At 40.5% G+C, this 15,584-nt stretch overlaps 1 protein-coding gene across 3 annotated transcripts in view; it reads right to left on the bottom strand.

The window, feature by feature from the left end:
• Nucleotides 1–15,584, bottom strand: part of tmem132e (transmembrane protein 132E) — a 544,945-nt gene that overhangs the window by 26,519 nt on the left and 502,842 nt on the right. For all 3 annotated transcript variants that reach the window (XM_050034264.1, XM_050034273.1, XM_050034256.1), the window contains exon 7: nucleotides 6,304–6,583. In XM_050034264.1, coding sequence (XP_049890221.1) covers nucleotides 6,304–6,583 — 280 coding nt within the window. The remainder of the gene's footprint in view (nucleotides 1–6,303; nucleotides 6,584–15,584) is intronic.

Genomic DNA, 15,584 nt, shown 5'->3' with positions numbered 1-15,584 from the left:
GGTTTGAAATGCTAATCTTCCCATTAATGGATGACCCGCTCTGCCTCTGAGCCACAGCCGCCCCATGTGACTGACATCATTTTTCCATATAATCCATTAAAATCATCCAGTGAAGTTATCGTTACAATAGGATTCAAACAGTTGAGATACGTACCACACTGCAAATACGTCATAGAGTAAATATTGGAGTATAATTTTCTGGAGATATTAAAGATTCTCCAGATTGGACTCTATTTCCATTCTGCTTTGTGTCTCTGGGCGACTGGTTGGTGTTTGCAGATATTAATGAAATAATCTCGGATGAGACGACCAACAGTGAATTCATCCAAGTCTGGCTTTTTGCTTTCAGAAACAGCTATTGTCCAGTAATCTTCTGGATTAAACCCCCAACCCCCCCCAGGTTTGCCGAATTCCTAGAAAGTCATCACTCTGCCATATAATCACAGGACATAAACAAGCCCTTTACAGAAAAACTAGGATCTGCTATCTTTCTGGTTAAAAGTTTAAACCTCAGATATTTCCTCTTTTTTGTCACCATTTAAAAAGACCTGTCAGATCTAACACGGAAACACTTAATTCATGCAATAATCCTCAACCGTCTGTCCAAAAAGACAGAAATCAAATGACTGCACTAAGTGAACAAAAGCTGCTCCTTCTCTTTATTCATATTCATGAGCTGGTGGACAATTTGAATCAGACTCCTAAGACTCAAAGACTAATTCAAATCCTCTGAAAGACTGAAATTTTCGCTAAGAGGGCCATTGTTGAGATCTATACTGTTCACTTTCAGAAAAATCTGCATAATAATTTCACTGTTCTTTGCACTGCAGACTGGAGGTCCTTTACTGTAACTTCTTTGTAATGTGAGTTTTGTGAGCCATCAATCATCTCATCCCGCCGAGATCTAATTTCTGTTTCCTTCATGGTGTTTTAACATGAGACTTTTTAAGGAAGGATTTTTTTTAAGTTGCCTCGCACATTTCGTTCATTCATTCACACCTACAGGGAGCGAGTTGCAGGTGGAGGAGACAGCTGGAGTTTTGGTCTCAGTGAACAGTGATCACTTGACTTACACATAATAAAGTGCCAAGATGCCATGCTGGGAGCTTTAATTATGACTGAGTGAATTAGGAGTGACGTCTTCCTATAAATATGCTTTAACTGTTCTTATTTTTATCAGCTGTGTTCACTGCACGATTCGAGGGGTGGTAATGCTGGTCGTTTGTACACTGGTCCAAACTGAAATCTCAACAGCTATTGGATGGATTGCTTTGAAATTTTGAAACAATTTTTGAAACATTAAACCTGCTTAGCATATTAGCTTTGTCCTTCTGAGCATGTTAGCATGCTGACATTAGCATTTCGCTCAAAGCACCAATTTGCCAAAGCACAGCCTAACAGAGCTGCTAGCTTGCCTTTAGACTCTAATGGCTAAAATACATGGGGCACAGAGGTGATGCGTCACATGGGCGGGGCAGAGCAGGGTTTTTTACCGGGCTAGTAAAAGGGACGAGGCGTTTAGCTGGGACTAGGCTTTTAATTGAAGTTTATCAGAATTTGAATGTCGCCCTCAAAATCCTAAAGTTTGGAGGAAATGTTCTTCCGTGAAATCCTCCACATCGTAGCCCTACCACTCCTGACTCCTCCTGCACCCACACCTCTCTATCTCCAAAGAACTACCAGCAACAGATGCTAATAGAGTTATAGTATTTGTGTTCTTTGGTCTTCTCACCCTCACGCCACTTTTCCAACGGTTCAAAAATCCTGAAGCCTCTATAGTCCGAAAAGTGTCCCAATAGACTAAAAGCCTATCTTATGGCAGCCCGTTATACAGAAAACAAACACACATTGCTCTGGAAATAGCTACACTCTCTCCAAACAGAAGCATATGGCTAATTACATGGCCTTTCAGAACAATCATATCAACATAGTAAATTGCAAATTGTTCAGGAGAGCAGCGCTCGCACTGCTATGTTATTGAGTTTTTCCAATTTTTTGTTGTTGTTCCAAGACACGTGTGATGTTGTTGGTTACATGTAAAGAGTTTTAAGGCACAGATCCGTTCACGCTGGTGTGGCTCACTTCAAACATGAATGTGAACAGTCTAGGCAGAGAGATCAGATCTGGGGAGAGCATTAATCCCTGTAATGTCAACTTAGCCTTCATCCGGCTGACCTTTGAATGGTGGTCAACTGATATCTAACATGATGAACATCATGGATTTGCTTATATGAGAAAGGAGCCTGAAGGCCACCTGATGGAGGACCCATGTTTTCATTTACAGATTGCAGTTTTCCAGTGACTGAACTGATCCACACCAGCTCCGGCCTGTTGTTCTTGATCAGTCCACTATCTTTTAAAGTTATTTGTGGGATGTAATAATTCCTGAACGCCCTATCTATTTATTTATTTACAATTGCTATGACGCAGTGTGGCAAGTTACGTATGCTGGTAAATTGATGTATAATTATTCATACCCTTCAACAGATTACAAATGATCCATTGCCCATTTAAAATGATGGATTGGCGACTTATATCTTTCCTCCCTATTTCGCCATCATCGGACGCATCCATCAGGCGACCATTCTTTCTCCTGACAGCCTGAAATTGTGATCTTTCATGGTGATCAAAAATCTCACCAACCGTTACTTCTCCCTGTCCCCATAAATGACCAGTGAAGCATCCGTAAATCACTGCCCAGGAGTCATAACTTGTGCTGCTTCCTTTTTTTAAGGACTCCTGAACCTGTCTTGGCTGATGCATTTATATGCACTTTACGTCAGACAGCTTTTTTACTTGAGAGAAGTGGACACCAGCAGCTGCATACACTTACAGGGAGGCCGACAGGTTGTTGTTTTATAACAGACAAAAGGTGACAGAGAAAGATGGAAGGGACAAACAGATTGTGAAACTTTAAGGATGCATCTTATTAATTACAACTTTGGTGTTCTGTTCACAGTTTAGGCCGTCACTCCAGATGCTTTTCATAACATTGTACTCCTCAAGTTATAAGCTATACTGAAGTTTTCTTGGTACTGTTTCAAAGATTTTCTTATGCAGGGTTCAGACTACATGACATTTTTTTCCATTCCGACAGTCACTATGTCAGATTAGGCATTTATGGAGTCATAAAATCTTGTTGTGATTTGGCCAACAGACACGACAGACTACATGTTCATCCATGACCAGTCATTGCCGGTCGTCTTTCAAATTCCTATTTTTATCATTATTACTTCAGTTGCTGTGGCTGTTCATATGCCAGCTGAAATATGGTTGTAATAATGTAAAAAGTGCCACCAGATGGCACTGCTCAGAGTCTGCCACCTGGTTGCCACCTTTGAATAAAGTCCTGATTTCACCTGCACGGTGTGTCCGGCAATGTCCAGAACTTAAGAAGAAAATAAGAAAATATAGGCATACGGCGGAGTTTCTGCAGATAAATACACCGCCACACACTGCTAGTGGGTCATAAGTGATGGTTGAGAGGGATTACTCCTGAATGAGTTTATACGTTGATTTTGGCAGACCACAGAATGCAAGGCCAGCCCTAGAAACACGAAAGTCTGCCCATGAGAGAGTAAGTATTAAGGTTAAACTGCTGGTCAAAGTGATTGATGATGTGAGTGTCAGTCTTTCCCCATTGGCTGTTGCTCGTTTCTGTTTAATCAGGCTGTTCTGAGAGTGTGATCAGGTATAGCCTTCCTGTATCATCAAAAAGTTATCACATCTGTTTTAAGACTGTGATGAAAATCATTGGTAAGACAGATCATCATAACCTTCAGTCTCTCTTTAACCAGTGCGTACTTTAACAGGTAGAGAGGATCCTCTGTGATCCATCCCATATCCTGCAGTCTCAGTATGAGTTGTTACTCTCAGGCAGAGGATACAGAGCTCAGCGGTGCAAACTGAATCGGTTTAAGAACTCTTTGGTGCCTGTATCAGTTGGTATTTTTAACAGTAGCCAAAATAAGCAGAGGTTACAGAGGCTGTACAGCAAAACTGACTGACTGATTGATGCCTCAGGGTGTGTATTTATCTGTTGGTTATGTTTTTGTATTTTTATGTGCTCTTTTTTATCTGAATGTCTTCTTGTTTGCTGGTGGTGTGTGTCCACGTGTGCCGATGGGAGTCCAAGTCAAATTTCCCCATGAGGACAATAAAGTATCTATCAATCTATGAATAGGTGCTGACAGCGCTGCTGCGACACAGACTTCCTGTTTATTTTTGTAAACTGAAATAATTTCCCTCAGTGGAAACAAAGCTTTTATTTACTTTCATTTCACAGATAAGAAACAATAAATTGTGAAGACAATAAAGCCTTCACAAAATAGCATTTGAAGTGTGTGTGATTTATCCTGGCTTCAAATGGGTGGTGGAAAGTCTGCTAGCCACTAGGTTAATTTTTGCAACGGGAACTGTCATAGGCTTATGCTAATAATGTTAGCATGTTGTATATGTGGAGAAACGGTGTCTAGTATAAGGCAGTTGTTTTGTCTGTGAACCTTGTGAGTTCAAATGGAGCCGAATTTTATAAGGTTACCTTTGTTGAATGTTGATGTTGTCCCTGGCTTCATGAGTAGAGGAAAAGACTGTGAGCCGCTATGCTAATTAATGCAATGTAAAATGCCATAGGCTTATGCTAGTAATGTTAGCATGTTGGATTTTTGGGGAAAATGTGTCCAGCAAAAGACATTTGTCTGTGAACCTTGTGCATTAAAATGGAGATAGATTTTGTACTTCTACTTAGGTTTCTTTAGGTAAGTTAGCTGAAACAAATTAAACTCTACAGCACTTAACAGAAACTAGCTTTTATTTATTTATTTTATTTATGTATTATTGCAGAGTGACACATTATTATTAACGTCATGAGTGTGAATTATTAACCATATACATCTATGGCAGTGGTTCGCCAAAAGTGGGTCGTGGGTCCATTCTGAATGGACCACAGGTGACTTCCATACCTGTCAAGTTTGTTAAAATACACACTTTACTTTGAAGTACGGTGAATTTCCGGCACAGAGCTTTTACTTTGAAGTGCTGTTTCCTTCTGTGGAGTGAGTGGCTAATGGGCAGCTACTTGACAGAGGCAGTAAACTAACTGGACGACATGTCCAAACACAAGTATGATGCTGAATATATTAAACTGTGTGGACCTTGAACTAATGCCTGGACCAGTTGGGAACCACTGATCTATGGTATAAATGCTCAAAATGACGTAGACCACTTGTGTTGGCTTCAAATACAAATCAAACTTTTGCTAAGGAGGGGGAGGTTGTGTTAAAATCAGGGGTGTCCAAACCTCCTTGAATGGGGGCCAGATAAGACAAGTCAAAATACCTGAGGTCCAGCTGCTTCACGCATCATATGGGTTATTAGAATATAAAGAATCCTGTGCAAATGAAACAAACAATTCTCACCAACTCCTGTGTACTTGTCGCCTCACTGCTTGGTCCCCAAAAACACTGTGTCACAAAACATAATTTCACAAGTTCAAGTGTATCAATGTTTTCTTACACTCCTACTTTACTGTGGCCACGTCTGCTACCTAGCAGGATATGTCTGTTGCTAGGTAACGGTTTGTTTGCTCATTTACCATCTGGAGACACATTAGTCCCACCTGTGTAATTCCTACTTGGTGCATGTCTACAAACTGTGTGACAGTCCTGCCATCGAGAGGTGAATGGAAAAGATGCAAAGTGAGCTTGCTTGAATACCAATAATGTGTGGGGCCACATATAGTGTAGTTTGAACGACAAGCCGCAAGCTGTTTAAAATTGGTCCGCAGGCCATGATTGGCCCCTGGCTCAGACTTTGGACATGCCTGTGTTAAATGATCAGTGAGTACAGCTCCAGAGAAAGGAGGTCCCTTCTGCTGTCTGAGTTTAATGCTGCCACTTCCTGTTTCAAATCAAAGGCCACAGTCATTTACATGGTCCAGCCGTATATCAGATTGTAACCTCGTCTTGTTTAGGGACATCCTGCATGGTATAGCTTTAATCAATGCATAAGCAATCTAAAAAAGAAACCAGCTTCTTTAGCCCCGGCTAACAGCATCTGTAAACTCTGAGAGAGTGATGAGCTCTAACTTTTAAATCTTCCTTCCTCATCTCTTTAACTCCACCTTCAGTTTGTGTGTGTGTGTGTGTGTGTGCGTGTGGTAGCTGCGGTGCACATTCCAGGAACACCATGCCCGCTTTCAGGCTTCTCACTCAGACATATCATTTGTCATCACAAGGCCCTTAATTTTTCACTGCGGATTTATGTGAATTCTCTGCACTGAGGCGTAGAAGGCGGTGTGTTTACCTTCAGCACGGTGGATCCCAGCTCCAGGCCCACCAACACCGTCCTGTCCACCAACTCGGCTATCCTTGGGTCAGCCACCTTCAACGAGTCCTGGACCAGGTCTGTGACATCCACCTGCCAGTCGGGCCCCAGCATGGTGATGACCTGGTCAGTGCCCTCGGTGGAGGTGGTGTGGAATTGGGTCAGCACCTTAACCAGGGCCCGCTGGTACTGCAGGGTGCAGCCTCGGCTCACACGGCGCTCATCGTCCTCATCGTCTGCGTCGCTGTCCCTGGTGCTCCTAAGATGGAGAGAAAAGGGGAAAAATTATTGTGATAAAGAGAAAAAAAATGCATTAAACATTCCTCTATATGGTGTCAAGGATGAATTTAATAAAGTAAGTGCTATTCTAAACCACCCATGAATGGTGTGGGTGCCAATTTTAGGCAGCTGTGAGTTCCCTGCAACAAAGAAACTGAGGTGGAAAACTCGAGAAGCTTAACTCAGCTCCCTGAATCTGGCCAAATTCATCTGGAAATGGCCACTGAAAAGATTAAGAACTCCTCATGAAACATTAAAAACTTAAAGCCGTCACCAATCACAACTAGTCACTTCTCTAAACCGAGCAGCTGCTGCTAAATTATGCTCAGCACTGTGGCATGATGCTACGTCTCAATGTGTGCCGTCTGTTCTTAAGGGTCTCTACTCATTTTGTAATTTGACATCATAACAGTGATGAGAAACTCGGCACCGCTCCACACGAATCCATCATATTATCTGTTCTGATGTAACAGCAATGAGGAAAAAGATCCTCGGGGCCAGCAGGGAGGGAATGATAGGCACCAGAAAGCAGAGTTTTGGACCGATGCCCTTCTTATTTCACAGGAGCCCTGGGCAGCGGGGTTAAACATGCCAGGTGCATCCCCCACTGAGCACAATCTGCTCTACAACAAGATGTATGAGTTACCCAACTTCGCTCAGCACGCTTGACAGTCTGCCAGTTCCTCCTTAAAAAGCACTCTTCTGCTTAATCTTAGCTTTGACTTAACTATATGAACGACTTGAGATTCAGGAGAGGCAGCAGGGCTGTCAGCCACTGACAAAGTGTATATCCCACCCATTGATTCAACGAACTGGTCTGATTATTAGGCTAAACACTTCTGTCCTGAGGTCTCATAACCGCTTAGAATACACTCCCTCAACATCCAGATGCATTGTTGCGTGCACCTCTCCACCTGTCCCACCTACTGGGCTCGATTATTAATTCATCTTAGCATGCCTCCTCTCCACACCTCATCCTTCCCAGCCGTACTTCAGCACTCTGCTCTGCTTATAACTTGGCACTGGCAGGTTATGTGATGTATAGGAATAAAATGCCCCCCCATAAGGCTCTCATGGATCATTGGAGGTACCTACATGTAGCTGTTCATTCAAGCAACTTTAACGTACCCTCATGAACCTCTTTCGCTCTGATTAAGCTCGGGTCACCTCGGTGTGTCTATGGTTGGTTGAATGTGTTACTTTGAAATTAATAAAAAATGCAAAGCTCTTTCACAACAATGTGGTGAATTCAATGCTATGGAAAATATCGTCTTGACAGGTAAAAAGCTACGGACATTACATTAGTCAGCACAATGATGCATAGCATTAGTACAAACTGCATGTATGCAGTCAGTAAAACAATAACCACAACAACAAAACATAACAACAAAACAAAAATAGCATGTAGATGCAACAACCTGATTTTCCTGTAGTAAATTAGACATTTGCAGGTTACAATAATCTTGCATGTGGATTCTATCTCAAATATTAAAGAGGACCTACGCTCATTTTTAGGTTCATACTTTCTACTAGAACATGTTTACATGCTTGGGGGCGGCTGTGGCTCAGAGGTAGAGCGGGTCGTCCACTAATCAGATGATTGGTAGTTCAATGCCCAGCTCCCCCAGTCGGCATGTCAAAGTATCCTTGGGTGGGATACTGAACCCCAAAAAGCTCCCGATGGCTGTTCCATTGGTGTGTGAGAGTGTGTGAATGGTTACTGAGTAGCAACAGCGAATACCTGCAATTTTTACTATGAAAAATCACCAATAAAATGTTCTAAACAAAACTGACATGTTCCAGCAGGAATATGATCTGAAATGGGGGAGAAATTTACACTCCTGGAAACCATGATTACATGTTTCCCTGACATTAGCATGTAGCTACATGTAGCTATGTGTACATTTGTAGTGTGGTTGGTGCAGGGGAATGACTGTAACGTAGAATAGCAGCACTTTCTATCATTAAAATCATCAATAAATGCTTCAAAACACGACTGACATGTTCCAGCAGGAATATGATCTGAAATCAGAGCGAAATTTACAACACTGGCAACCAAAATTACACGTTTTCCTAACATTAGCTTGAGCTACATGTAGCAGTGTATGCTACGTCTGTCGAAACAGAGTATTCAGAACAGTCTGCCTTTAGGGATTACTTCTACATACATTTACCTCATTATTTGAAACTGTGGTAACGTTTACTATGAACATCCTTCATTGTAACACTATGTATAAGACACAAAATATGGAAAAGCGTCACAGGTCCCCTTTAAGTTTGTACAAGCCTTTAAAGTTGCATACCTGTCGCATGCATGGCCTTTAAGTTTTTTTTAAAATTAAGAAATAAAAAAACAAACCATTAGCAGAATTGTTAAAAAATTTAGTATGCATCATTCTGGTTGAGACTTGACCATTTGGTGCATTTTTATTCATGGGAAGTGAAATTAGAGTAAAAGAACCAGAGGAAAACAATAGTAATTTATCACCAAATTAGGACCAGCAGAACAAACCTGAAAAAAAAAAACACTTTAACCAAACTGCTGAAAATAAAACTAATTTAATGAGCAGTCATTAGTGGTGGCACTTCACACTGGGCTTTATCTGTCTAGTGTTTGCATGTTTTCTTCATCTTCTGGAGTTTTTTTAATGTTAAAACAATTAAAAAAGAGAAAATGAAGAGATAAAAAAGTCCTTCATCACATATTCAGATTCAGAGAACAAGGGCTAAAAAAATACAATTAAACAACAGTGTCTTGCAGATATTTTAGTAAATTGTTTTAAATTAGGGATGCATGATAATATCAACATGTCATCTGTTTCCGCAGATACTGGCTTTAAAATTAAATATTAGAACCGGCCAACATGCTTTTTCTCAATTTGCACAATGACCCACAAAGTACACACAGTAGGACCTAATGCTGTGTTCCATTTACCTTGGACGTTGCAAATTGGAGCTGGGAATGACGTCAAACCCAAGTTTTAGTACAACAACTCGAAAAACTGAGATGTTATTAGCAATGCCACTTCAAGCTAGGTTCGACATTGTTAGCAATGCCAGTAGTTAACAATGCATCAAGCTGTTTTTTTGTGAATACAAACACTGTAGCAACATGTCCACAGATAGAAGTTGTGCTGTGTGCTGTGCCTATAACTTATTTAAAAGACAGAAGGGACAGTAAACAGTGCATTACTATAGCTTTCACTGCTGTTGATGCACCGAGCAGCAACTTTGGAGTTTTGAGTTCGGGGTTGGTGAGGTTCCTCCGACTTTACGAGGCAGAAATCCGACTTCAGGGGGCGTTCCAGTTAAGATTCCAACTGGGAACTCCCTGCAAAGTCTCAGGGCTGCTGTGAAACTGCGCCAACAATTGTGCAGGCAACAAAAAAGTTTGTCTTGGGTGCGTTGGTACATGAGACAATCAAGAAAGGACCGATGAGGAGATACACGCACACCAATGCAACTGGGTTGGACCGCCACAGAAAAAGGTCCACAGGCTGAGATCAATGCAAAAATAGTCAATTTATTTACGACAGCTGTGCACAAAGAGAAGGGAACTTGGAAATTCTGACTTTCCAGGAAAAGAAACATACCATAACAGTCCAGATATCCAGTCCGCTGTTGCATCAATCCTGACCATTAAGTTTTTTAATGTTTTCTGTGACCTCCAATTTAAAAATGATGCATAACTTAATTTTGAGTACCTTAATAACTCAAAACCAGATAACCTAATCAAGAGCAATCGCTTGATGTTTTTTTAATCATCTTAAAAGGTAATAAGAAGACACTAAACTGGGAAACTAGAACCCTAAACTGATTTTAGGTACAGTGCATTTTTCTTCCTTTTAATATTAGTTCTCTGGCCCGGCTGACATCTGGACTTCATACTGCGGCCCTCTGTGTGTTGGAGACTGACAGTGTTAGCTTCAGGTCATGTAGTTGCTGTTGTACTTAGGTAAGTGAGTTAACAGCAGACGCTGAGACTGCACACTCAGTTACTCATTCAGTTAAAGACGGAGAAAAACCCAATGAGACAGTAAGACTCTCTCTGTCTCTGTCAAGGAGTTTCACAACTCTTGGCTCAGGTCAGTGAAAGTTTACCTTCCTGAGTCTGTACCTGAAAATAAGGTTGATATTTTTTCTCCCCAAGAAGAATATTGTCCGTTCTTATTAGAGTCTCTGATACAACCGCACAAGCTGAAGCTTCAGTGCACACGGGCTGCCCGCCCGATTACACTTCCTTTCCTTTTTTAGAGCATGTTGCTGGATAATGCAGCCAGTGAGCAATTCTACTGCACTGTAGCAAAGGCCCACTGCAGGCCAAGAGACCTTGCTGCGCATGAAGGTTCAGAATGTGTCACGTTGCAGAAGTGAGGGGATGTAGGATGGAAAGGCTGCAACGGAAAGGAAAACAAAAGGAGGCGAGGGAAGGAGTGTGGGAGGTTAGAGGTTGTACAAAGGAGAGTCCGAGCGCCTGTGAGAGGAGGAAAATAAGCAGGGGAGACTGAGCGATGGGGGGATTGACGGGAGTTAATGAAAAGACAATAATTCAGTCTAACAATCACAAAATGAAGCAGCTTAGGAAAGTCTGATGCAGATAATCATCACCATTTGGTGTTAGGGGAGTGTGTTTGAGATGACTAACGAGCTGCCTTATTTTGTATCAGAGTTCTTACTTTGAGGTTTTATTTACAGTGCATTGTAAGGCCTTTGCAAACATCAGCTAATTCATTATCGCAACACACTATAATGACTGTAAACAAACAAGACCAAGGTCAACACAAATGGATCCTGATATCTCCTGCCAGTGCTACAGGGCCTTCCAAAAATTAAGATGATTTCTCGTAAATCCTGTTGCTGCCTGTCCATTCAACACATATTCACTCCAACCTCGTCACATATTGACATCTGGTCATGAACCCTCCATGTCCAGACATGACATGAAAGGTACCCTGGGTGCGTTGGTTGTTGACGTTCTCGGACGCCGTGTCAAGTTCTGCCTGTTACATGCATTGTCTGTTTTCAAAATACACTTCATCCTCTTATTCATGAGTAGATGCACGCTTCCTTCTGCGTGGTGATACGGTTGACAGATGTAGTTTAGTGGACAGAAAATAGTTCCTTCATGAAACAGCTCATGAAGCCTGTGGATTATTTTGAGTAAATGGGTCATGATTTCTGGAAAGAGACATTGCTGTTAACTTTTTTAGATGTATTTTTTGGCACTTTGAGCACCACAAGCAGAGTGCCATCTAATTCAAGAGAAGGCAGACATCTCATCATTAGGCCTGATCAAAAGTGTTTTCAGTTCGTTTCAGTGTTTCACTTCTGATTTTTTAACTTTGCTACATTAAAAGAGAGTCCCAAAGGTGGTTCCGTGTCTGTCAGATAATATGAAGGGGATACTACAATATCAGCAGAGCAATAACATAATGCACTGTGGACTTTCGAAGAGGTAGCATTTTTTTCTTGAAACATTATGACTTTATTCTCATTAAATTATTTATTTTTGTTATATTACAACAGTTTTTTTCCTCAAATATAACTTTATTCTCCACTCCTCGGAGAACACAGATATGTGGTATATGTTTTAAATGTGCAGAAAGTTTTGAACAGTTGAGAAAAACAGTCGAAAGCTATACAAAATGACTGAGAGCCTCACTGCATCTTATTCTATAATATATATATAGACAATGAGTCGTCAGCTGTTGTCTGTTTGTGTTGTTTTTACATTAATAAAGACATTTCCATTATAGATTGGTGCATAAAAAAAATACCACAAAGCAGGAAATTAAGTGTTTGCCTCTTAAAATTTCCTGGGGGGGACAAAGCCCAAACTCCCTTCTTAATAAGTGTCCCCTCTAGTGTTGAAATGAAACCTTCGCCCTTGTAATTCACCACATTTATTTAAGTGGGTTACAACTAATTAGAGACTTCATAGATTCTCTTATATAGGGGAACACAGATTAGGGAATAGCGATTATTCTGCACACAGCCCTAGACGTATACAGAATCATGGAAACTACTACATTTTCACGGCAACTGAGTACTCTAAATCTACTGATGAGGACGGAGTGATACAGTTGAAAGCTCCAGAACAAGCACGTGAGTCGACCTTCATTGGGTTTCTTTTGTCAACACAAGAAATTTATGATTTCACATTTGACGCCTCACATTCAGTATGAGCAATATCTGAAAACAGCCCTAGACGACAAGAAAATCTCTCTCGGCATTTCCTTAGACTTGTCAAAGCCTTTTGACGCTGTTAATCACAACATCTTTACTGCAAAATTACAGAAATATGGCTTTAATGTTGTTGCTTTAAAATGACTGCTCGATTATTTAACGGACAGAGAACAGTATGTCTTTATTGACAGGTATGATTCAAATAGAGTTAAGCTACCCTGTGGAGTACCTCAGGGCTCCATCCTTGGACCTCTTTTGTTCTTGATTTACATAAATGACCTACTTAGCATCTGCCAAAAGGCACTGCCTTTTTTATCATTCAAGAGGCAAATGGAGAGCTATCATCTATTTTTAAATGGTTTCAGATGAACAAACTCTCAATATAGAAAAATCGAGCTTCATGATATTTGGAAACAAAAATAAAAAATATAACAAAGATAAAGCCAAAATTTTCATAGACAACATCAAAATAACTCAGGTTCCTTACAATAAATTTCCAGGGGTCATAGTAGGTGAAAAACTACCTTGGATATACCATATTTAACTTGTCTGTAAAAAAAAACTATGAAGTCAACTGGTATCTTATGGAGAGTTTGTTTACTGGTCGATCATTCCTGTATTTTAACATTTTATTACAACTTAATTTACCCTCATTTAATATATTGTAATACGGCATGGGCTGCCACATGTCCCACTCATCTCAATAAGACTTTTCTAATTCAAAAGGAATTTTTGAGAGTGTGTGAATCATCTGCTTCTCTTTTCAGAAAATATCAATTCATTTATCAATTTTAATGTGAACATATACCAGACTTGTGTATTCATGTATAAATATGTACATCTCACTTATGACTTGCCAGAGTCTCACTCCGAAATCGTCAAAATCCGGCGCTTGGGCAGTGACTTGTGGTGTCAGAAACCAACAAACAAAGGCGTCCTTTAAAGTCGGCAAATTTGGAAAAACCTTCTTCCACCTCTACAATCATCATCTGCATTATTGTTATTCAAAAAATATCTGAAAACTAACTTGCAAAGACTCTTCATTGATTCATTTGTATATTGTTTGTATTTTTGTTGTTGTAAATTATACATCTCTAACAATTTTGCAAGACTTCTTAGTTTGGAACTCTATTCAATTCTGCAATCTTTGATTTTGACTTTTTCTTTTTATGTTTGATTGTTGCGAGGTACCTCTCCTGCACAGTATTTTAACTTTTAATTTCTTATTCCTGTATTTTTTGTACATATATGTGCAAAACCACATGCCTGTGTGTGAATCTGACTTGTGATAAATGTGCTGAATATATGATTTTTTGTGGGGGTTGTATGACTTTTCCAGACTTGGTGACTCATGGATATCTTCAGCATCAACACTTTGACAACAAGCACAATTGCCCTGGAATGAGATGTAGGCTGTTTTCAAAACAAAACCCATGCTACTGAATCAATCAAACAAGAGGTGCAAACATAAGCAGGAACTGATCTATTTCCTGAGAGGTAAACAGAAGGTATCACTGCAAGCTACACCGAAGTCTAAAATGAAAGTGGTAATTACTTCATGATGTAAAAATACCTTGTATTTCACCTTTACATAGCACCAAGTGAAGCAAGCCTGCTGTGATAATGCTACAGCTATGGATCAGGCAGCAGAAGAAAAAGAATAATGCTATATCACATATATCAAAAGATACGTCCAACACCACCACTAGAAATATTAGTGAAAACACAAAGAGTCCTGTGGGAAGGCCAGTCTAGTCAGTATCAGCTGCTTCAGAAGTCTGCATGTGGTACCAGCGAGAATAATGGGAGCTGCCTTTGTCTGTTGGTGCCTGATGCTGCAAAGAACTACAGGGAAAAGTAAAGGAAATTACATTCCCTCAGTAAATCCAAATGACAGCATGCAAGAAAGAAATGCTTCACCTGCAGCGAGATGAATTCTCTGGCCTGGCTGTGTGGCAATCATAGCAACCTAAAATAGCTCACAAGGGGTCTTTGATTATTGTTTTCATGAAGGCACAGGGGAAGTTATGTGCATAGAAAATGGGTTGGAAGAATTGCAGAGAAACATATTTTAGAGAAAGAAACTTTAAAGCACACCAATTTGCTTGAAACAACCATTCCAACAATTGTTATTCGGGGAACGTTAATAACAAAGAAAATATCGTTATACATGAGTTATACCATATGAGACTGCCGGCAAACCCTGGGGCCCAGTAAACGCCGGACCAATGGCAAACACCATTCAAAATAACGAGGTCTGAACATCTCACAAATCTGATAAAAGCCCATATATGATTTGTCATCTGCAGAGTTCTACTTTAATAGGCCAGGCCTTTTACAAAAAAGAAAAATGAATGAATGGTGCTAAAGTGGGAATTTAAGACACATTTTATACGTCAAAATAATACACCATCTATAACACATTATAGCCCATTGGGGATCTTTGAAAAATGAGGCTATGCAAGATGTTTTCCAAGCATTCTAGGTCATTTGAAATACCTTAATTCTTCAAACAACTCCTTAAACACGCCATTTGTATTCAGGTTGGGTAGAAATGGATTTGGTCTACTGTGATGTACTCCCGCAGCGACGACAGCAGCCACCCGCGTGAGTGTTAATGCTCCCATTAAACATTTCCTAAATGAAGGGTTGTGGGCCTGTTTGTTACCGCTCCATGCATGACAAGAATGCTGGAATATTTTAATGAGCCCAGGTTCCTTAACCTCAGACCACACTTTTCATCGGGGTCCAGGCTCGAGCACCCGTAATCTCCCGCTGGTGTCTTTTTTTCCCCA

Source organism: Epinephelus moara, chromosome 3 (assembly GCF_006386435.1).
Source record: "Epinephelus moara isolate mb chromosome 3, YSFRI_EMoa_1.0, whole genome shotgun sequence".
Classification (NCBI taxonomy): domain Eukaryota; kingdom Metazoa; phylum Chordata; class Actinopteri; order Perciformes; family Serranidae; genus Epinephelus; species Epinephelus moara.
The sequence above is the reverse complement of the archived record's forward strand: the minus strand, read 5'-3'. Positions and strand labels throughout refer to the sequence as shown.